At 42.3% G+C, this 25,393-nt stretch overlaps 1 protein-coding gene across 1 annotated transcript; it reads right to left on the bottom strand.

Annotated features, from left to right (window-relative positions):
- Positions 1-8,312: 8,312 nt before the first annotated feature.
- taf4a (TAF4A RNA polymerase II, TATA box binding protein (TBP)-associated factor) lies at positions 8,313-24,921 on the bottom strand. The gene is made up of 15 exons (XM_066673092.1): positions 23,417-24,921; positions 21,032-21,171; positions 18,992-19,099; positions 18,485-18,577; positions 17,897-18,019; positions 16,484-16,573; positions 15,805-16,119; positions 15,390-15,534; positions 13,980-14,088; positions 13,524-13,693; positions 11,769-11,899; positions 10,949-11,074; positions 9,702-9,758; positions 9,470-9,589; positions 8,313-9,210 (listed from the first exon to the last, which is right to left on the bottom strand). The coding sequence occupies exons 1-15, from the start codon at positions 24,090-24,092 to the stop codon at positions 9,043-9,045; spliced, it is 2,571 nt and encodes an 856-aa protein (XP_066529189.1). The 5' UTR covers positions 24,093-24,921; the 3' UTR covers positions 8,313-9,042.
- Positions 24,922-25,393: the final 472 nt, after the last annotated feature.

The following is a 25,393-nucleotide window of genomic DNA, read 5'->3' as shown; positions in this document are numbered from 1 at the left end:
ACACTCACCCAGTCACTCACCCCTGTGGACAATTTCACCCACTCACTCACACACTCACCCAGTCACTCACCCCTGTGGACAATTTCACCCACTCACTCACACACACACACACCCAGTCACTCACACCTTTGGACAATTTCACCCACTCACTCACCCAGTCACTCACACCTGTGGACAATTTCACCCACTCACTCACACTCACCCAGTCACTCACACCTGTGGACAATTTCACCCACTCACTCACAAACTCACCCAGTCACTCACACTTGTGGACAATTTCACCCACTCGCTCACACCTGTAGACAATTTCACCCACACACTCACCCAGTCACTCACACCTGTGGACAATTTCACCCACTCACTCACACACTCACCCAGTCACTCACATCTGTGGACAATTTCACCCACTCGCTCACACACTCACCCAGTCATTCACACCTGTAGACAAATTCACCCACTCACTCACACACTCACCCAGTCACTCACATCTGTGGACAATTTCACCCACTCGCTCACACACTCACCCAGTCATTCACACCTGTAGACAAATTCACCCACTCACTCACACACTCACCCAGTCACTCACACCTGTGGACAATTTCACCCACTCGCTCACACACTCACCCAGTCACTCACACCTGTGGACAATTTCACCCAGTCACTCACACCTGTGGACAATTTCACCCAGTCACTCACACCTGTGGACAATTTCACCCAGTCACTCACACACTCACCCAGTCACTCACACCTGTGGACAATTTCACCCACACACTCACTCCTGTAGACAATTTCACCCACACACTCACCCAGTCACTCACATCTGTGGACAATTTCACCCACTCACTCACACACTCACCCAGTCACTCACACCTGTGGACAATTTCACCCACTCACCCACCCACTCACACCTGTGGAAAATTTCACCCACTCACTCACACACTCACCCAGTCACTCACACCTGTGGACAATTTCACACACTCACTCACACACTCACCCAGTCACTCACACCTGTGGACAATTTCACCCACTCACACCTGTAGACAATTTCACCCACTCACTCACACACTCACCCAGTCACTCACACCTGCGGACAATTTCACCCACTCACCCAGTCACACCTGCGGACAATTTCACCCACTCACATCTGTAGACAATTTCACCCACTCACTCACATCTGTAGACAATTTCACCCACTCACTCACACTCTCACCCAGTCACTCACACCTGTGGACAGTGTCTGACAACCAACTACAAACAACGTGCGGGAGGAAACCAGAGCTTCCAGAGGAAACCCATGCACACACAGGAGGAACACACCAAACCCAGGACCCATAGACACTTCTTGCAGTGTCACCATGCCACTTTAATAGAGATCAGTTCAGCTTACTGTAATAAAGTTATTCCACGTCACATATGGAATACCTGACCTTAAATTTGGGTTGTAAAATTAAATTAAACAGCTAAATTTACACTACAGACACTGTGACCACTGTCCGGAGACTACGTTTCTCTACAAAGAAGCATTCTTCACCAAACCACTCGTTGTTTACAGGACTGTGCATAAGTTCAGTACTGTACACATTAACAACTGAATTATCAATATACAAATTGGTGAAATGCCCCTTTAAGGTAAGACTTCAGCCACAAATCAAAAAATCTGTCACCATGGAATGTGAATAATACTGACTCTAGCTGTGGCCTTCCTCATTAGAGAAGATATAAAGAACCTGGTACAATTTTACACCCTATCAACAGGCCTCTATCAATTACCAACAGAAACATGGAACATCTACTCATTTACCAGCACTGCTTTTGATCTCACACACACACACACACGTGTCCACATCATGAGGGCAATACTTTCTACATCTGAAGTATGAATGAAACTGAAATGAATACTGGAGAGTAATTTATTTTGTGTGTGTGTGTGTGTAGGCTGTTAATGTTTCCTCGCTCAAACAGAGAGCAGTATGTTCCATTAGACAAGACCAAAATAACAGCCGCAGCACATAGCACATTTTGTACACGTGGTGTGTGTGTGATTACACCTTTCCCCGTGTTCCTGCTTTTTGACGGAGGAGAGAAACGGAGGCTGGCACATTAAGTACCAGCTTTCAGCTCGCTAGTGCGCCATTACCATTTGAACAAAGTTTAAAAAAAAAATCCTGAATCCAGTTCTTGAAAAAGCTACTGAAATCCTGAACCTTCTCTGTTTACTCCCATCAATTAACTCCAATCATGTCCCGGGCAGCAAACCGTATAATACACGCATTGCTGTCTTGGCAACAGTGACTGTAGGGATTTGGAAAGTTTGTTTGGTGTAACAGTGCTCCAAAGTTCATGTTTTAAAGCTCATGTTTTAAAGTTCATTTTCTGCTATCAGAAAGATGGAGGGAGAGCCAGAGAAACCCCACTACCATCCGGTTGGATTTATTCACAGCTTGGCCCTTTCTGTTTGGCTGTGGACCACCGGAGCAGAATTTTTGGCTCTCGTTGCTCGAGTAACATCTGAGAGATGAAACTTCAATATTTGAGTTTGTGTTTGGCTCCTCTTGTAGAAGGACCCAAAATCTGTCCCTTTTTGATGACTTTTAGCATGCATTCTGTGCACAGTTTCATGTAGGCTAATGTTCAGCTTTTTAGGGTTGCACGGGGGTGGTAAATGTCAGATAAAATTCCAGTAAATTACTGGTAACTTTCCATGGGAACTTTAGTTCAGGAACTTTGGAAAATATTACAAAATGCAAACGGTCCATGAAAATTTTAGGAATTTATTGGAATTAATAGGAAATATCGGATAATTTAAAAGAACTATATCATATACTATCATCAATGTAAAAATTTTTTACATGAACATAACACAAATAATAACTATGACTCATTTAATGTCATAGTTCATGCATGTGGCATACTTCTGTTAAATAAAACGACAAAGTGTAAAACCACTAAAGCTTATGCTCTTCAAAATGTTAAATAAATAATTAATAATTATTAATTCCTGGTTACAAAAACCTGTTGAGGCAAAAAATATAGGTAGCTAGCCTGTGCTAGCCTCGGTAAGCTATCCTCCTGCTAGCCTTGATAAGCTAACCTCCTGCTAGCCTTGATAAACAAATCTCTAAAATGAAGTTACCCATTAAGCTTTTCTGATTTAGCAGATAGCAAGCAACTGTGAGATTACACCTTGATTTAATAGTTGCTTAAATGTTTTGATGGTATTACTGTCAATAAAAATATGAACCTCGACAAAACTTACCTACTGAAAGCACATATTTGGACCTAAGAGCTTCCTAAAGTCAGGTGAGTGTCAGATATCTAGAAATTATCTGGATATATGCTGTACATGTGGTGGAGGAATGAACAGTGCAGGGGGCGTGGTCTCAATAGCCATTCAGTGTGTAATGTGCCATGTGTCTGGGATTGAGGAGCAGTTTTGCTATTCAGCTGTTTTGGAATCATATCTAAATATTTTGGCCAAAAATATGCTTCTATATATTTTTTACCAACTATACGCAAGTTTCTCGCCTTTAGCTTTGAATATTCCCATTTTATTCCCACTGCAAATTTCCCAACACTGAAAATGTTGCAACCCTAATCTTGTTCATTAATTCTAAGGACAAATCAGTTTAGCTGATATGTAAATAATTGCTATAAAGTATATATTGTAATTTAGTCCTTTTTGTCTTAATTTAAATGTTTGAAAGCAACTATTAATCGCTTAAACTGACTAAATTGTTAGCTACTGAAAGCTATCTCATGTCCTAGATGTTAGCAGCTTCTTCCAAAAACACCTTGCGCACAAATTAACAACAATCATACTTAGTTACCATCTAAAACCTTTAACTAATACTACTACCTCAAACTTCAAAAACAGTCATCATTCTCTTAAATTGTTTATAATAAACAACTCTTTGCTGCCCTCTAAACTTTATAACATTAATACAGTCAGAATTGTATTGTTAAGATTAGTTACATTAAATGACTTTGTTTTCTCATTTCTCCTTTCCTCATTCAACACCCATTCACTTTCTGTTCAATATTAATAAATAATAAATATAAATAATAAGATATAAATCTGTGATCCCTAAATCACATTTTTCTAACCAAGTGATTTGTAGCATTAATATAATAATTATGACAGGCCTAGGATGGGGTCTTTTAAATACTGTGCATGCTTCAGTGCCTTGCAAAGACAGTCATTCTTTCTGAATCAGAAGCATCATATATATCAGAGTCAGAAAGGGTAAGCATATTGGTGTGACAGAAAAAGAGGGAACAGAAGAAGTGAAGAGAGAGAGAGAGAGAGAGAGAGAGAGAGAGAGCAAAATGAAAAGAGACAGTAAGAAAATGTCATCAGAAATTTTAGCTAGTGCTATGACAGACCGTTGAGAAGCGAAACTGACTTGGTTTTCATGAATTGGAGTTGACGCTGCTCAAACAAACTCAGGCACTCAGAGAATGAAACATAATTGCTTTGAGCACCGGCCTCACACTCCTCAGTTCAGAGCTTGCTGCTGACACAAGCAAGCTCACTGATAGCCAGCCAGACCCTCACCAACCCCCCACACACAAACACACAGCCTGAAATATACATCTCACAATCTTAATGAAGCCGGGAGGCTGGAAATTCATCAGAAACCTAAACTTGAGGTAAAGTTTAAAGTGAAGGGTTCATCCAAAAATCAAATCATTATTAGCTAGGACTTAATTGCTGATCGCAAAACACTGGAAACAAAGAGAAAATTACCACAACAAAATTACTGCAGGAGTGTTTTGGAAATTGGAGCAAGTAAAAAAAAAAATAATGCAGTAGTGAACGTATATCAAAACCTGCACTGAAGCATTTAATGTCTTGGTAGAATACGTGTACTATTCAACAAACATGAAAGTGTCATCAACATCTCCCCCATCCACATGGGCTCTTCTGAGCCTGCTAAACACGAGTGAGTGAGTCTATAAGGTGCTTTGTATCTAAAATCACAGTAGTTATAAAATCCTATTGGCTGCAGGTCCGGTTAGTCATTGTTTGACATATTTTTTTACGGGTTTGATGTGGTTGGGGCATTTGATAGGTCTACTCTCTTCTGCCATTAAAGCAATGGATGTGGCAGGAAATCTCAGAAGAAGACAATGAGGAAGAAAAACAAAGACAAAGGGGAAGTTTCCTCAAACAGCAGAGACAGTGAAGTTCTATTTCTTGGCCATTTAAAATATTTTTGGCAATGTGATTCCGACAGTGAATAAAATACAGGAGTAACCATGGCAACGCGGCTCAGATTGGTCAGCCTGTTTATTAACGCATCCATGCATCACAGAGAATCCAGAGGGCTCCATTTAAAATTTTATGCAGTGTTACGGTCGATCAGCTTCATATTGGAAGTGAAAACAGAACTAATATGCATGAGTACATCTTCAAAACTTGATCTGCATTTCATTCATGCTTCATTCTGGCAGCGTATGAAGAAAGCTTAAACTCACCCTTATTATGTGACGCCCAGCAAACACCTATCAGTGACAAACAGGAACACTGCAACCAAGTACAAAAGAACATCATATAGCAAAACAATTCTAACACATAATACATCATAGTGTCAGAAAATAAAAACATATACAAGTCTGTTAGAAATACCTTAACAGTGTGAAGGAGTTAAAAGTGTGAGGATTTAGACACTCACAATTTAGCACTATTTAAACCTGCACAAGTTTCCAATCGAAGGGGGAAGGAACCACACTAGTTTTATCCTTATCTGAGCAGGATTAAGCTGGTCACATACTGGTTTAGCATGGCTTTTAGCTCATTTTTTGGACAAATAAAAATGGTTACGCTAATCAAAAAGCCCACACATTAAAGGCCAGTCATGCCCACTGGTTATTGACACAAATCACAAAAACTTTCTGTACTAAGATTTTGGAACATTTTCTAGAGTAAGATTTTCAAAGTTAACATCTACAACGCCCTTTTGAAATAATAAAATGGCTGTAGGTGGAACTAGCTATCGCTAGCTAGCTGGCTAATGCAGAAAGAAGCTAGCACAAGGTATCATTACAGATAAGAAGCTGCATATTTGCATTTATTACCCCTTGCTTAACATTTAATATGCTAGTTCTAGGCTAGAATTCCAGTCTAAAGCTCATTTATAATTATTATGTAGCATTTAAAGCATTCACTAATTGAAAATTGACATACAGTGTAACTTTGGTGGCACTCTAACCGTTATATCCACACAACGGCCGACAGAAGCGTATTAGCATAGCTACCAGAGTCGATGTCCAGAGCTAAAAAGCTAACGCGGCTAAAGTTAATAGGCGCTAGCACTGAGCCTCGTTCATTCGTAATTCTCAAAAAAACCCGATTAATAACACTTTGTCGTCAACAAAGCTTGGCTTTCACTGACACAAAGTGTAATGCTGGCCATTACAACTGCACAGCAACTACAGAAAACACGTAATACCAGAATCGATATGCTAACGCTAATCCGGCTAAAGTTAGCAGCAGCAAATCCTGGCTCCCTTATCAGTTTTATAACTTATCACTAAAACTGCAACACATACAGAAAATGTTATTACTTACAGGTCCTACCAGAGGAAAACGTCTTTCGTCGTGCCTCTTTCAGCTCCCTCCACTGAGTACCGAGCTAGATTCTCCTTGCAGTGAGATAAGGGCCCATGAGATATGTGCCGTAAAGGGTTAAGCATTACGCGTGATTCTCCAGTTACATAGTCTAGTTTTTAGAGAAGCAACCCCGGAGAGCAGTTACTGTTCTCTAAATTATAGCTTGGAAGGGCATCACAACCTCTTGAAGCTGTGATTTAAAGGTAAAAAATAATACGTAGCTAGTGTCCATCTAAACATGGCTACCCCAATGTAATCTAAGTGTATGACTGAAGCATAAACAAGCTCGTTCAGAGACTTGACAGAATACATACTATTAATATATAATATAGGGGCTGTTTTTTGCTTTTTTTTAACTATTACAGGAGGGTTAGTGCAGGCCAGCCTTTTTAGACTTTACAGACTGTTTATCGAGACCATTCTGACAGATGTAGCTATAGCAACTGGGCAGCTCCTGCTGTCTGCTCTCCATCTCTTCACTAGAGGGGGCCATGAAGGTTTAACTCCAGTGGAACAGGAGCCTTACAAACAAGAGAGGAATTAGCACAGAATGGGCGTCAACACATAAAAAGTCTAAAGTGACTCAGGGAGAAGCAAGGAGGAGGAACAAGATCATGTGTTTAAGAAGTTGAAGTTTGAGCAATGAGCTGAATTTCAGTGTACTAAAGAGCTTGGGTGTCTCTCAGTGTTATATTTATGATTCCATTAAGTTATTTTATTTTAACGCTTGTATGATAAATACTACTTCACTAGTTTCCACTCTGTGTTCCAAAGGAATCCCAAGCCATGTAAATTAGAGCTAGAACTCGTGAATGTGAAAATAATACAACAGAACCACATTTTATTATTGATAGTTCACTAACACTCTAATAGGATTAGAGCACACCAATAGTGCTAAGCTTACACTGCTCACATGTGCATTATTATTATTATTTTGTCCATCATAAACACTGATATTCTGAAGCTTGTAAAAGACAAACACATTTTACCTTGTTGCAGTACAGATATCACTGCTGAAAACCTGGCTGTCCTATCAATCTTACACGTTCAATATTGGTCTCACTGAATGAAACTGAAAATGTGGTTGACTCCTGCCATTTTCTAATAATTTTGGTAGTTTCCCTAATACTAAATGACTTCAGATCAGTTTGAAAATTGGGAGAGCTGGACTCTATCATCCTACAAGAGCTCACGTTTCCGAATGTTTGCAAAACAATAAATCAATTTGCTATAAATTTGTCCCTATAAAAACCCAATTTCCGTAGCTCCTAAAACTTCTCTTTTTAGGCAGCGTTATTTTTAAGACTATGGTCAGCTGGATATTTTCAGATGTTAGAACTGGCCTTTAGGCACACCATCTCAGGATTGATTGCCCTCATAAAATATTTGTAGACGTTTTATAACCTTAGATTTTATTTTATCTAAGATCTTGTGACACTGTGGCTTGGGATCATATAAAATACAACTTAATAGATAGACCATTACTATTTAACTTTATTTTAGCACTGTCTTTCTTGACTGCTTCAGATCCTCATTAAGCTTTATTTGATGCAAAAAGTAAATGTAACCCGCAGGTCTTTAGCACCATCTGGTGGTCAGCTCACGAACAGCCAGTGAGAACAACCAAAGGTGTCAGTAAATGGGACACTTCCACTGTAATAACAGCAACAAAAAATGTGTTTTATAGAAACTTTCTCCATTTATTTCTTAAAACCTCTTTTATAAAAACACAAATACAAAATGAATGGGCAGTTTCATTGTGTATTGTCATTTTTTACATTGGTAATTTGCACATTAAGAAGCCACCCTCTATGAAAAACATTGGATATATAACTGCAAATTTCTTTAGACACATTTGAAATCAAAAGAAAGCTAAAAAACAATGCACAGAGCTTGGAAACAAAGAGAGATGGAAAACAAGGACAGAATCAGAGAGGGAAGGTGTGTGCATGCTTAAGTTAGTGAGCGCAGATGAAACAAAGGACAAGAGTGAAAAGGGAGACAATGGCATGAGATAAACTAGAAAAGACACAGAAATGAGGGACTTACAGAAAAGGGGAACAGACAAAGGCGAGAGAGAAGAGCCGGCAAGTTCCATACAGTTCGCACTACTTGAACAATGCTCGGTAGGAGCTGTAGCACTTGGCAATGCAACAACTGAGCAGCACCTGGTAAAGGAGATGCAAACAGAGCAGTACTCAGTGCAGCTACTATGGTTTAAGCAGCACTCAGTAGTGTAGCTGCAATTTGAACTCTGTAATAGGCTCTGTGTCTGAGTACATCTCAGCAGAGTAGCTGTTACACGAGCACCGCTCTGAATTCAAACAGCTACACGAGCACTTCTCTGGAGATATTCGAGTACTGCTCTGTAGTTGAGCTATTTGAGCACTGCTCTGTAACTGAGCTGTTGTAGCACGGCTCTCGAGTTATTATTTAAGCAGTGCTCTGTATAGAAGCTGTGAGCGACTGCTTGTTCTCTCGTTCTCCAGGCAGAAGAGCAGATCCCTGAGGTTTACACGAGTAATGCGTTGGCGGGTGAACTGCCTCGACGCTCCGCCACTCAAACCCGTGGCCGCACTTGACGATGACCCAGAACCCTGTGAAACAGGCACAGAAAGAATAACATGAGCAAGGGGGTGTTTTTTGGTTCTATTTAGCTCAGGGTTCTCACTGACATTTTTGTTTTTAATTCTTTAAAATGTCACAATCGTCCATACGTCATATAAGCTGCTTAAATACAAGTATGTGAACTGAAAATTAAACTACAGTGCTGGTGATGTGCTGACAAGTGCAGGAAGATTTCAGGACTTTACAATCACAGCGCTCAATTATCCAGTACCCCTTCCTCCTTTGTACCTCTGCATCATTGCCAAGAGCAGGCAAGTCAAGTTTTCTTTTCTTTCTGGGTCCGATTGCAGCCAGTGCAGTCAGGTTGGCGTCTCTCTGTCTTATCTGAGCTAGCTCCTGTTGCTGCATCTGTTACAAACATACAGACAAATGGAGTCATCACACAGAAAAAGCTACTATTTTAAGCCATTTCAATTTTATTGTAAGTTACCAAACGTATGAGTGGAAAAAAACTCTGTACCTCTTTGGCCTTTTGTTTTAACCGCAGCTGCTCTGGGTCTTCCTGCCGAGACCGAGACTGCATAACAGCATCAGAGCAACAAAAACACCCATTAGTAGGAAAGAAGTGACAAAATTATTCATACATGCCGCTTCCTGAGAGATCAATTAAACCACGTGAACCACAACTTTCTTTGCTATGTAAATCAGAATATTCTATACTTTCACCACTAGATGGTGTAGAAGACCAATTATAGCACACCAGAAAGAAAAGGTTTATCAAATCCCTGATTAAAAAAATAAATAAAAATTGTAAACTGAGAGAAGGTGCAATCTGACATTCTCTAAAAAAATGCTAAAACTTTTGAGCATGTTAATAAATAATGAAATAAAAATTTAGCAATTAAATATTTTGCTGAAGGCAATCTGTGCTCCTGTGGGCTGTTTACATCATATTTTGCTAAGAAAATGATTAAATAATCCATAAGTGAATTCTTTACCCTATACACACACACATAAGTAAGTAATCTCGAGAGAGAGAAGAGGGGGACAGACAGACACCAAAAAAAAAAAAAAAAAAAAAAAAACAATTCACAATCAATACCTGCTGCACAGTGGTGCAGCAGGTAGTGTCGCAGTCACACAGCTCCAGGGGCCTGGAGGTTGTGGGTTCGATTCCTGGTCCGGGTCACTGTCTGTGAGGAGTTGGTGTGTTCTCCCTGTGTCTGCGTGGGTTTCCTCCGGGTGACTGTCTGTGAGGAATTGGTGTGTTCTCCCTGTGTCTGCGTGGGTTTCCTCCGGGTGACTGTCTGTGAGGAATTGGTGTGTTCTCCCTGTGTCTGCGTGGGTTTCCTCCGGGTGACTGTCTGTGAGGAGTGTGGTGTGTTCTCCCTGTGTCTGCGTGGGTTTCCTCCGGGTGCTCCGGTTTCCTCCCACAGTCCAAAAACACACATTGGTAGGTGGATTGGCGACTTAAGTGTCCGTAGGTGTGAATGTGTGTGTGTGTCTGTTGCCCTGTGTAGGACTGGCGCCCCCTCCAGGGTGTATTCCTGCCTTGCACCCAATGATTCCAGGTAGGCACTGGACCCACCGCGACCCTGAATTGGATAAGCGTTACAGATAATGAATGAATTTTGCAAAAAGATTTTTTTTTTTATATAATCTTTTTGCAAAATTCATTGTGATTTTTTTTATTTTTTTATCTTTTTGAAAAATTCATTGTTTTTTTTTATTTTTTTGCAAAATATAAGAAAGTGTATGGGGTGTTACCTTGGCTGCCTTCATGAGTATTTCTCTCTCCTGCTCTTCTTTCCTCTGCTTCTCCATCTGATCAAGCTGCTCAAAGAACTTCAGCTGTGCACGGACGTCAGACACTTGTTCAAACCGTCCATCCTCCTGCACAGAACACAGAAGACCCTCTTTAGGCTTTAAGTGAGAGTGCAAACACGAGCACAAACAATAAGTGAAGAGAAGTGTACTGATTAAATAAAGCAAAAATGACAACAGAAAACAAACAGAACAAAGTGAATGTGGGAGAAAAAATGCTTTTTTGTTCCTCGCGCCTCACGGCTTGGCTCTAGTGCTTTAAAATAAATCGAGGTATTTTCTTAACCTGTTTGGACAGGAAGTGCTGCGTGGTTTGATCCTTCACATCACGTCACGTCACTGATGTTTCATTAAGAATCCAGTAAACTGTTAAATTGTGGTAAAATGTGTATGTCCCTTTTAGGCTTTACTTTGCATACTTTAAAAATACAAAACCTACAGCTGCTACACACTGACAACAGACATGATATCCGTGAACGATATAACCCATAATTAATAAAACACTAAAAATACACACATGACTTGAGATCAATGAGCCCGACTTTGGGTCAATTTAGTTTAAAAGGTCAGTTTAATGGAAATGTCTGATATGATTTATTATCAAAACAAGAAACATTATAGTAAATGTATATCTTACCACTGCCGTACAAAGTTACAAATCATAGGATCAAAATACTTTACAGAATACTTTACTTTTCAAACAGAATCACACACTCAAGCAGAGAGTAGGTCATCCCCAAAGAGACTTCCTTATGAAGAGTACCTTATAGGTCATGTTCTTCTGTTGCGCAATGACAGAGACTTTCCCTAGAAGGTTCTGTAGTCTCTGCTGAGTGGCGTGGGAGACAAGGCTGACCACCTCTGGTGCCAGTTCCGTCACCCCAAAACGTTTACCTGTAGCATAGATGAGCAGTCAGCATCAGAGAAACGTACTAGACTGAAGTGTAGCTAGAAAAACACATGTGTAGCTAGGGAAACCCACGCAGACACAGGGAGAACACACCACACTCCTCACAGACAGTCACCCAGAGGAAACCCACGCAGACACAGGGAGAACACACCACACTCCTCACAGACAGTCACCCGGAGGAAACCCACGCAGACACAGGGAGAACACACCACACTCCTCACAGACAGTCACCCGGAGGAAACCCACGCAGACACAGAGAGAACATACCACACTCCTCACAGACAGTCACCCGGAGGAAACCCACACCACACTCCTCACAGACAGTCACCCGGAGCAAACCCACACCACACTCCTCACATACAGTCACCCGGAGGAAACCCACGCAGACACAGGGAGAACACACCACACTCCTCACAGTCAGTCACCCAGAGGAAACCCATACAGACACAGGGAGAACACACCACACTCCTCACAGACAGTCACCCGGAGGAAACCCACACAGACACAGGGAGAACACACCACACTCCTCACAGACAGTCACCCGGAGGAAACCCACACAGACACAGGGAGAACACACCACACTCCTCACAGACAGTCACCCAGAGGAAACCCACACCACACTCCTCAAAGACAGTCACCCGGAGGAAACCCACGCAGACACAGGGAGAACACACCACACTCCTCACAGTCAGTCACCCAGAGGAAACCCATACAGACACAGGGAGAACACACCACACTCCTCACAGACAGTCACCCGGAGGAAACCCACACAGACACAGGGAGAACACACCACACTCCTCACAGACAGTCACCCGGAGGAAACCCACACAGACACAGGGAGAACACACCACACTCCTCACAGACAGTCACCCAGAGGAAACCCACACCACACTCCTCACAGACAGTCACCCGGAGGAAACCCACGCAGACACAGGGAGAACACACCACACTCCTCACAGTCAGTCACCCAGAGGAAACCCATACAGACACAGGGAGAACACACCACACTCCTCACAGACAGTCACCCGGAGGAAACCCACACAGACACAGGGAGAACACACCACACTCCTCACAGACAGTCACCCGGAGGAAACCCACACAGACACAGGGAGAACACACCACACTCCTCACAGACAGTCACCCAGAGGAAACCCACACCACACTCCTCACAGACAGTCACCCGGAGGAAACCCACACCACGCTCCTCACAGACAGTCACCTGGAGGAAACCCACGCAGACACAGGGAGAACACACCACACTCCTCACAGACAGTCACCCGGAGGAAACCCACGCATACACAGGGAGAACACACCACACTCCTCACAGACAGTCACACGGAGGAAACTCACGCAGACACAGGGAGAGCACACCACACTCCTCACAGACATTCACACCCCAGTCCACCCCCCACCCCCCACTCGTAAAATCCATTTACTTAAGGCTGTGTGTAATACTGTTTAATATGCACTTATTCAAATTCTATTCAGATTTGCCATCACTTTATATATTTGTCAATATACAGCTTCCTTTTTTAAAATGACAAAAAACAAAGGGAAAAAAAACACAAACATTACATATATTGTAATGATGCGTGATTGATGCCAGACCTATGTCCAGTATTCGACGCTGCAACAAGGCAGTGGAAAGGAAGGCCTCATCGTGACAGGAGCGGGTCACAGCTCCCACCAAGTCCGAGTTGGTGGCCAGGATGCGAGCACTCTCCTCCGACAGATTCACCCCAGCCATAGAGGCCACGTCATTAATGTCATCGTCATCCCTATATGCGCAGAGATTAATCAGTCAGTCATGCAATTAATCCTTAAGATTCTAATTTATATAATCAAATGTTCTTGATCAAAAAAATTATTTTTCTGAGCATGCTGTTGGTTTTTCAATGTGTAAAGAACAATTAGAAAATGTATTCAAAGAGAAATATAGACATCTAAGGTTTACATACCACAGGTTTGAATTTCAGTGATGCTAGTCGCCCAGAAGGCTTTACTATTCATGCATTGAGCCTGATCTAACTTATCAATTATTTTTATAATATGTTTGGCACCAACCTGAATGCTCCACCAGCAGCATCCTTGGGCTTGCCCTTCTGAGCTGACAGGAGAGTCATGGGGCTGGGAGAGAGTTTAGCCCCCGTCACAGCACCTGGCTTCACAGCCACTGAGAATGAGAGAGAGGTTACACATTTCACTAATATTTATACTCATTTGACATTCTAGCTGATGATGCCTTCCAACAGACAACAAAGTTTACACTCTGATGATGACAGATGACAGCAAACTGGATATTTTTTTTTTCAACAAAAGAGGAAAAAATAACCCACACATTTTCCACTACAAATACTAACAACAACAATGGTAAGTGCAACCTTCTGTCAAGTGCTCCTGGCTGCTGTACACATGACTAATTGAGCAAGTTCTATGATCCAATGCTCTGCATATTTCTACAATTATAGACATAGATGCTAATGGAAACCATAAAGTATTATATTTTCAGAAATACAACTCATCAAATCCATCACTCAGGCTACAAATTCCCTCAGATATTATGCTGTTGCCTCAGCAAATACAGGAGGTCCTCGGGTTATGTCAGTCCCAAGTTACGATGTTTCGTGGTTACGACACATCTCCCATTTACTGTATAAAGCATTGTTTCGACTTAAGTGGTTTCGTGTCTCCAGCTCCGGGTGACTGTCTGTGAGGAGTTGGTGTGTTCTCCCCGTGTCCGCGTGGGTTTCCTCCGGGTGCTCCGGTTTCCTCCCACAGTCCAAAAACACACGTTGCAGGTGGATTGGCGACTCGAAAGTGTCCGTAGGTGTGAGTGTGTGAGTGAATGTGTGTGTGTCTGTGTTGCCCTGTGAAGGACTGGCGCCCCCTCCAGGGTGTATTCCCGCCTTGCGCCCGATGATTCCAGGTAGGCTCTGGACCCCCCGCGACCCTAAATTGGATAAGCGGTTACAGATAATGGATGAATGGATGGTTTCGTGTCGTAAAGCGAACTTCGTGTTTGGTGTGTGCGGCGCGGCAGAAGAATACACGGTTACGCGGCTCGGGACCGAGGAGGATAGGTGTTAGGACAGTATAAGTGCTTACAGTATGTTATTTACGTACAGTGTGTACGTATGTTCCGACTTACACCAAAAACGGTTGGTGTAAGTCGCGACGTAGGAACGGATCAACGTCGTAAGTCGAGGACCCCCTGTAATATATTTTTCAAGCTGCAATGACAATTACTCAGGTTATTTGGTTAAAACTTAAATAAAATAAAAAAATAATAATTGCTGTACACCAATGCTACCATCATTATCATCATCATCTACTTCTTTGCTGCTTAATCCATTTCAGGGTCGCAGTTGCTACCATTATGTATGTAACAATGTCATATTTTGGCAGAATAGATGTTCACTGGTGAAATAATCACAAATAAACCTCACAAAGAAAATGTAGTAGTTGTACACACACCTGTTTGTAGTTGTTTGACTTGTACATGAGGCTGTCCCACTATGATACGGCTATGGGGCTGACTTGTGAGTGCTACCATGGGAGTAGTCGTCAGGGTTACTTGGGGGGCCTTTACTATCGCCCCTTGCTGCGGCGACTGCAATGCCTATACAATGTTATGACCATGTTAGCACAAAGCAGAAAAGCACACAAAAACTCTAACACATGCATTTGATCATGCTCAGAATAAGTGTAGTCTCCTAAACATTGCTTTAGACATGTCTTAGATACGTGCCAAACACCACAGGCTCTATATCCCCCTTTAAACACTAGCCTAATAACTGTAGCAGTCTAATAGATCTACGCTGTCACAGTACAGAGTGCATAGTGAGTTTAACTGAGATGATTTATGTTGAACTGACTTTCACCAAATTACCAATGAGGCAGGCTGGCTGGCTTTGCTGAGAGTGGGCTGAATGAGAGTCCTTGGTGGCGTAGCAGCTGTAGAAACAACAGCGGTTGCAGTGGCTGTGATGGCTACGGAAGTTGCAAGGCCCGGGGCAACCGGGGTCACTGTGGTGGCTGGAGTGGCCAGAGGAGCTGCGGTGGCCAGAGGAGCCGTAGTAGCCGCGTTTGCTGCTGTAGGGCTGGTCAGAGCTATGGTGGCTGCAGGTTTGGCCTGGAGGCCTTGACTCTGTTGGATGAAGGCAAGGGAGTCCGGAGTGAGTTGCCTCAGAGCAGGAAGGCTCCTCTGAAGAGAGACACATACACAACCATATAGTTAATAGGAGGCAAGAACAAGGAGGCAGATCAGATAATATGTATTACATTTTTCCTAGAAGTTATAAAAGTAGGGGCTATGTTTACATTAATAACCTCTGCAGATCAGTGTTGATTTCTGGTTGAGATATGACCTTCCCTTGATGATTTTCATTAGTGTTCTTATGTGACCCACATATTTCAGCTCTGACACTGCTCTGAAGCTTTTTATCACTTTTAAATGTTATATCATTGTCAAGGATCATATTTGAAAATAGCTCAAATGCTTGAATCTCACTGAAAGGAACACTTTGTGCTGCTTCAAATCTATAACACAATTAAGAGTGTCTCATTACCTTCAGGAAAGGCACAAGATAAGGCTGGGGTGAGGAATTGAGCTCTTTATATAATCTGCTGGTGAAGTCCTCTGCCTCGATTGTCCCCTCCTACAAAAAAAAAAAACAGTCAATTAATGTTCAGCTACACAAGACCTAACCAAAAAAAAAACACTTTCTTTTAGGGTGACATTTGTTTTTTCAAAAAACACTTGGGGCAAGATGGAGGCATGGGGCAGACAAACACCTCCACTGTTAAGCAGTCATTATATAAATGTCTGACTGATAAATCATATTGTTTGTAATGTAGGCAAGTACATTTCCAGTCTCATTTCATATACCGAGTAACTCTTTGCTCTTTGGTGTTCTGGCTTTAATAAGTCCAGAGATTTTACCTGTTCTGTGTAATTTTAAACAGAAAACCTGTGCAGATTAACTTGTCACAAAGCCAGTAACAGTCAGAGGTGTCCAGTGTATTAGAGTTGGTTTACTGCCTGCTCTCTACTCTCTGACACCTTGAACCCTCACCCTCTTTCACTCACCCTTCAACATCATCAACAAACATCATCAAAGTGCAGACATCAACAAAGGTCTTAGGGTAAGAATTGGGACAGCGGAAAAACAGATTCCCGGACATCTTTGGCCTATCCAGATTGATTTATTTATTTATTTTTAGGTCCCAAATAGAGGATCTATCCAGCATAAAGAGGACATATGGTCACCCTAGTTGATGCCTGTGTATGGACGAAAAAAATAAAATAAAATAAAGAATGGCTCACATAGTAAATAAATATGAAAACATGTAAAATGAGTCAAAAGAAATATAAGAAAAATAGAAAATAACTGTAGATATCACCTGTTGTATTGTATATTTAAATTTTAGATATAATATAATATTATAGTCAGTGTTAACTCCTAGCACTCAATATGGGGCAAAATTCTCAATTAATATTATATTATATATTCTATTAATATATATATTAATTATTATTATTTTATTTTAAAGGACAGACAAGTCAACTGAAGGTTGCCCCTACAGATTTCTCATCATTTGGGGAGATAATATCAAATAATCTCATAATCAATTTATAAAAAGTGTTCTCATAACGAGACCATACAGAAAGAACATTTCTGAAACAAAACACACAGTACCTCCCACACACACAAAAACAGCAACACATGCATGTTTCCTACGCTTTGTGTCACAAACAGACTTCCGTCCACACGCATCATGCTGAGATTCTTGATGCCCAATAATCTTCTAATCACTCTGTAAATGTTGCAGCTTACTCAAAGTGAGACATCAAACTGAAAATACTTGATCTGAACACTTCCCACACGCACAACCAAATACTAGGACACGCCATCTCTCAGACCTTTTTCACACAGGCATATACTACACTTGCAGACAATCACACACAGCCCTACACTCACCAACAAGTTCTTGACCAGTTCTTTGACATTAGCGGCTGTCTGTGACGACTGCTTCGCGCTGGTGGCCAGCTTGATCAGCGTGGACAAAAAGTTCTTACACTTCTTCACATTCTCCATTGTCTCCTGCAAACAGAAGCTTCTGTTAAGTCATAGCAAACAAAAGCTAAATTATACTTATTTATAATTACAGATTAATATAAGCTTAATTAATCAGTGACAGCAAGTGAAAGAAAGAGGCATTGTTGTTTACACCATTTTTAAATCAAATTTTAACTTCTGATTTTGGGAATTTAAGGTGCTTTCCTGGGGAATTTCAGGGAGGATTGTCAATCCCCAAAAGAATTTTGGAAACCACCTTACTTTCACTTATTCCACTGTGCCTATCATACACATGCATGCAAAATGGCAATTACATTCTAGTTGGTCAGGTACAAAAATAAACAAAAAATAATAAAGAGGTTTTTAAGACTAAACATCTTCCAAGCAGAAGCAATCTCACACTGTGAGGGTATATACACTTGTGAACACGTCCGTCTGTGATAAAACGCATGACACTCTTTAGGACTCGTCTCAACCCAAGGTACTCACTGTCGCCATGGTGACACTGGTCCCTGTGGCAGGAGCCACCACCCTTGGGGCAGCTCCGGGCTGCACGGTGAGTACAGAGCCCGCAGAGGGCAGCTGAAACGGTCCGATGCCATGAGGAAAAAATGGAGAGAGGGAAGACATTTATTGGGTATATCCTTCTTTGTATACACATCTAAAGGTTTATGAATATATTTGTATTTGTTTGAGATGTCATCAGTATGAGGTATAAGCATATGGGAGTAGCCCTGTTTAGTGTGTGAAAGAGAGACTAAAGGGTCTCTAGAGTACTGACCTGACAATGGTGTGTGTTTTTGAATGTGGTACCAAATGTGTATAGGAGTGTCTCACATGGGCAGATGGTCTCCTGGGTGCAGTTTGTAAGCCCTTAATTCAAACAGGGGAGTTGTGTGTGTGTTTAGGGTTCTTCAGAGTGTTAGCTCTTCAGTCTTTGTAGGTTTGTGTGAAGCCTGCTTTAAGGTGACATTTGGGTGTGTGTGTGTGTGTTACCTGTACAGGAGGTCTCTGGAGTGTAGTAGCAGTGTTGCTAGCTGTGGGCGAGCCTTGCTTGATGATGGTTGGAGCTACTTGTCTGGTCATAATAGGAGCGCCAGGCGTCTACAGAAAACACACAGCAGATAAAAATGCCTGTGAGCAGACACTCAAACAAAAGTACTGGAATCACATTTACAAATTTAAATTCTAAAAAAGGCTGGGACAATGTGGGAAATGCTAATAAACGGCACATATTTTCCACCGTTTGGGAAATAAATATGCAAAAAACAACTGAATTATAAAAGGGTTGTACCATTTTCTGTTATGCAAGGCAAGTATGGTACGGAAGCTGCAGTATGGATGCTAATTTGTTGTATTTTTAACTTCTAAATTCATCACATTTTCAATAAGGGACTCTTCTGCACTGCCTGCTCTGGATGTTTATTGTCTGTTTATAGATGTTGTTGATATACAGCTTCCAATGAGCACAAACAATCTGAACCGTTCATGGTGCAGTGATAGTGTTTATTTAAAAGGTTTGTCAAGTATTCCTGAGTCCCTTTGTTTAAATTTATCATGGGATTTTTGTGTGGTGCGCTGTATCAAAGATCAAAAATATTCATTTATTATTTTTGACTTTACCCAAGTGACTCAACAAATAATTGATATTATACCAACACTATTTTTGGACATTGTGCAAAATGTAATAAAATCCAGATTATGTGATTATCTTTAATATACAGTGGAACCTCTACCTACGAACTTGATCCGTTCCATGACCCGGTTCGTCAGTGGAAAAGTTTATTTCTCAAGTCAATTTTCCCCATTTAAAATAATGGAAAAGCAATTAATGCGTTCCAGCCCCCACCCCGAAAGTCACCCTTTTAGCACTGATATATGTTTAGAACACTCTCAAATTAGTAAAAAAATACATGTAGCGTTACTAAAAATAAAAGAGAAATACAGTGGTAACAGTAATAAAAAAGAAATAATAAAGTGGTTACACATCGCTACCTTGAAGATGTGACGACTGGCTGGAGCAGTAACACAGGCACTGGCTGTATGACGGGAGGTGGGGGGTGGGTGGAATAACGGAGAGTAGGCGGTGAATGTGGAGAGACGAAGCGTAGATACGGCTTAACTTAGCACGAATTTCGATGTCTGCTATTTACACTAATGCTAAATTGCTAAAGCTACAATGTGCTAATCTTAAAAGCTCACTCAAGTCTGGGCGCGCTGGGAGACTCGCCTATTGGGGTCAGTGGTCATTTCCAGCCGCCGGCTCGGAGGAGGCTCGGGTTCGTTTCTAGAGTCATGGTTCGTTGGTGGAGGCAAAACATATTCAAATGCCCAGTTCATATCTTGGAAAGTTCCTTAGTATAGGCGTTCATAAGTAGAGGTTCCATTGTATATGTTTTTTAAACAAATAACAAAAATCTAAAATTATAAACAAACGCATTACTTGATGCCTGCAACACATTCCAAGAATAAAAGGCCTGAGTCTTTATACATTTCATAATAAGCAGATGGGCTAGTAACAATGAGGGTCTCTTGATTGGGTAAAATAGGTGCCACCTAAGGCTCACCATTTGCAAGTTGGTTTGTGGCTCACCACTTTGTGCCAGATGTATGAGAGAATTGGGTACCATTTTAAATAACAAATTTTAAACATACTTCACCATAATGTAAAAAAACTGAGGTATACTCGATAAACTCCTCTCTGTGTAGTGCATGACCTTTGAGCCCTCAGACAGCACGGCATGAGACACTGTCATACTACCATGATAAATATAGCCAAATAGGTTTGGGAACATTTTGGAAAACAAATGTCATATAACACAGTCAAAATCTACATCAAGAAATGCAACTGAAACTCTATTACACAAGGAAAAAGCCGCACATGATGGATTAACAAAGAATATAGAGCAACATACATGTGGAATACAGGATGCTATTGTTGAACTAGAAATTACAAGTATATAAGTGGCGCTACTACAATGAAAAAAGTCACATGACAGAAGATGAGTAAAATATTATACTAGTGAAGTAGGTTACCAGTACAGAAGATATCTGTCCGGGTGTGGTGCTGGCAGGCGTGGCTGCACGTGTGGCCTGCATCTGAGCCTGCATCTGAGCCAACACCTGCTGAGGAATCATCAGCAACTGACCAGTCTCGCTACGCACGAGCACCATACCTGGACAGGTAAGCAGACAGATAAAAATGGATTTAAAGACACAATGATCATTGTTAGAATACAAACAACCAGCACTGCAGTCAGTCAGCACTGCATCTTACAGCCGGAAGTGCTGGAGCCATATAAATATTTTCATTTTAAATCAACAATATTATTTGAATGACAAAAACTAACAGCTTGGTGAAGTTATATCAGATAATCATGTTATGTCTGATGTATGTTTGTATGTATGAGATATGTTAAAGATTTCCAATGAGCTAATTATTATTATAAAAACACTGGCTAAAATTCATTCATTCATTCATGATCTGTAACCCTTATCCAGTTCACAGGGCAACACACACACACACACACACACACACACTTGAGTCTCCTCACCACACCAACGTGTGTTTTTGGACCGTGGGAGGAAAACCGGAGCACCCGGAGGAAACCCACACAGACACAGGGAGAACCCACCACACTCCTCACAGACAGTCACCCGGAGGAAACCCACACAGACACAGGGAGAACACACCACACTGCTCACAGACAGTCACCAGGAGGAAACCCACGCAGACACAGGGAGACCCCACCACGCTCCTCACAGACAGTCACCCGGAGCGGGAATCGAACCCACAGGTCCCTGGAGCTGTGTGACTGCGACACTACCTGCTGCACCACTGTGCCGCCCCTGGCTAAAAATATATATTTTTAATTGTTATTTTTTATTATATACACAAGAGAATGAGAGATTTGAGCTGAAATCAGTAAATCAACAGAAGCTCAGCCAAGCAATATGTCAATCCTACTTCAGGCACGTCATTTTCCAACCCTACACTAGTTTCACAGTTTGTGCTGAATAGGTCTACTTCCTCTGATCCCTGAATTAAGGATTTTGTACCCTGCTGGAAAAGCGATGACAGAAAGCAGCATGCCATTCAATCTGGCTATCATAGCATGCCAGGAGGCAAGGCAGAACATGCTGCCCCCGCACAGTGCGCAGTTGGTGGCCTATATTTCCACAGTTACTTATGGAACCCATTCACCCAGACCCAGTGCCCATCATCCTGCAGATACCAGCTCAACTCTGGGTGTTGGACAGAAGCTGCTGGGTAGAGCATCCAGATGGCCCTGAGCAAAAATCTGTCAAGAGTTTTGGCTAACTGAAACACGCCAGACGACAAATCTGCCACTGCACAGAACGTCATAATCAGTCAACAGGTTAGCGTACAAGCGGATAAAACTTCAAATGGGAGATCTGACCACAGCATGGGCTTATTATTGTACATTATTTCAAACTCTTTCAAAATAAGTGTGGCCAAAATTATCACAGATGATCAAATGCCTTCACGTGCACACTGCACAGAGTAGGGCAAATTGCAGGACAGGTTTGTGTTTGTACTCAACGCAGGCATAGTTCTAGGTGAAAAGTGAAATTGCTAAAGTCTTTTAACTAACATCGCCAATGTCTTTTACTTATGATAGGGAGGGTGCCTTTACATGTCATGTAATAAGTTATAAATGTAGTTGTTCTGAGAGAATTAATTATTTGCCCAAGTCAGGGAAACACCACTGAATCAATGCCTTGTATTCCACACTAGAATCTGTATTTTGCATAATTTAGTGCTACAAAATAAACAGGATGGGTGTGTGTTAAGAATACAAAACACACAGGTGTAGTCCCTGATGAATACTCCTGTAGATTAAAGTTTAAATGTCACGGCCGATAAAGAATATATTGAAACAGGCCAGGTTTAGGTGCGAAGGAACAGCAATGAAACACTGCTGGTGAACAGTGTCAGTGTCACTGCAAAATTGAACGACTGCTAGTACTCAAGATAAGGGAGTTGTTTTAGATATCACTGGTACAAAAGGACAGAATTGGACAAACAAGAGCAGTATTGCACAAAGCAAGATATCTCAGCTGGTCAGATAACTGAAGTGCAAGTCAAGCCCTGTACAATAAGACACAAGCTGAAGGACCTATTGGGCAGTCCTCAATGTTGTGCATAAGTTATTGGATTCCTACTTTGTGGAATGCCCCTCAGGTTTAAGAGACTGGTGATATTATTGTGAAATAGTGTCCTCTGCATTGATACAGACGAATTATTGCTTGTGCTGAAGATAAATGGGACTAATTTACACATCCGTTTTACCAAAATAAAGCTGTAAACAGGACAGATGTATGTGTGTGTTACTGTGGAGTGTCTTGTTCATTGCAAGGTAAAGCAGCAACAACAACTCGAAGCTCATGGGGAGGTACCTGGAGGTAGCTGGATGTTCTGGATGCTGGGCTGTCCCGTGCTGGTGGTAGGAAGCCGCGGAGCGAGCACCTGTTGCGGTGCTATGGGCCTGACCCCCACAGGGATGGGGGATGGAGCGGTACTCCGCTGCAGCACCGCCCCCTTGGCCGGCCCCGGAGGCACGTGCAGCGGTTGCGTGAGCGCCACCGTCGCGGTGTGCCCCGCAGCGCTCTGTATGATGCTCTTGGCCGGTCCAGGCTTGGTGGGAGAGGGAGTCTGTGGGGTTAAAGTCAACGTGACTCCGGTGGCTGCTGCAGCGGGCGCCTGGGCTACATTCAGGGCTGCGTTGCTGCTCCCGTTCACGGTGAGAGTCGTAGCGTGAGCCGTCGTTTGCACAGCCGGCCTCACGACGGTGACGGTGGCTCCGGCCGCCGCGCTGGTCTGGATGATCACCGTTCCGGACGTTGACGGCGCCCCATTCGCCGGTCCTTTGGTCGTCGCCGCTACCACAACTCCTCCGGGCCCGTTTGTGTTAAGCACCGCGGGAGCTGGAGCGTCCGCCGCGGTGCTGCTGTTCGACGCGGCGCCGCTGTCTGCCCGCGCTTCCATCGCATCTCCTCCGCTGAAAGTTTGCAAAGTTTGCGCCGTAGTCGACGTCCCGCTCTTCACTTCGTGGCTCGGCAAAGTAGTTACCATAGCATGTTATGAACAGGAGGAGAAGAAAAGACAGAAAAAAGGGGTACACCAGCCTAGCTGTGTTTGGCTCGAGCCTGTGAACGCGGTTAACAGTAACTCTTATCTGTTAAGTGAGTTAATGGGACTCCGTGTTGTTGTTATTGACTGTTTCACTTGTGCTGGTGCCTTTACTCGGGACACAAACACTCAAAACATCTCTTCATCCGAAACAGGAGCAAACGTGTCAAAACGTGAGAAGTGAAGAAGGCAGAGGGGGGTAAAAATATGTAAAATTTAAGTAGTTTGCCTTCAGATTAAATATTTAAATGTATTTTATGTTCTTATCTCTGTCGAAATGTAGAAGCAGGACTTTGTAAGCTGAATTCTCTCTCGTGCTGTTTTTCTCTCTTTTTGTAAAAACTGCTATGTGAGTGTGAAATCCAATTCGCGCAAATGAGGCCCATGAGAAGGTCCCTGTCACTTTTACTCTTCTGGGTGAAAATACTGAGGGGAGAAGCAACGTTTTTTCCACACTGCGACTTTTACCTGCTGTGTTTTCCCCTAAAACAAGTCCCGGAGCCCCGCAGCTGCTCTCCCACACTAACGCTGCGTTTAGCTAACGTTCACACTTCGCTCTGCCTCCAGCAGTGTCACTTCCAGCTGCCCGGGCACTTTCCCACCGGTTCTCCGAGTTTAATTACGGTCAAGCTCGGCCGAAAAGCTCGCTTCTGACATGACCTACGACAGCGCTCAAAAGTTTCTCGCCCGCTCGTTTAATCACACAATCCGCCGCCAGCGGCTCGAAGCCCGCCGCCATCTTCGATGTGAACACTGAGGAGCTCGGGGCGAAAATGACACTGCGCCTGCGCCAAGAAGCGACAACGTCATGACGCACGGCACTATCCCCTCTGTGATTGGTTGCTTGCGTGCAATGGAGGCGGAATCGAGTTGTGTCCGTTGTTTCTCGTCGACTCAGTTTAGCGAAATGATTCATGAATCACGAACCGTTACTGTGAATCAAACACCCAACGATTCCATTTGTGAATCATTAACAAGGAAAAATGAACATATTGGTCATTAATAAGCAGTTGATAACACAAACATAAAGAGAATAAAGTGACCTGATCTGTCCATATTAACCTATGCTATAAAACCTTAGATCTTACTGGTTATTTAAACGTATGCAAAAATTACATTCTGATGAAAATGAAGTGAAAGTGAAAATAAGTAAACGTAAATGTATCAAAACTGGGCTGCAATTCGCAGAAAAGAACATATTTCCTGGAGATGATCAAACCATCCTTCAAAAGAGTGCTTAGGAT

The sequence above is a fragment of the Hoplias malabaricus genome, chromosome 5 (genome assembly GCF_029633855.1).
Source record: "Hoplias malabaricus isolate fHopMal1 chromosome 5, fHopMal1.hap1, whole genome shotgun sequence".
Lineage (NCBI taxonomy): Eukaryota > Metazoa > Chordata > Actinopteri > Characiformes > Erythrinidae > Hoplias > Hoplias malabaricus.
Note: the sequence above shows the minus strand (reverse complement) of the source record. Positions and strands in the feature narration are given on the sequence as shown.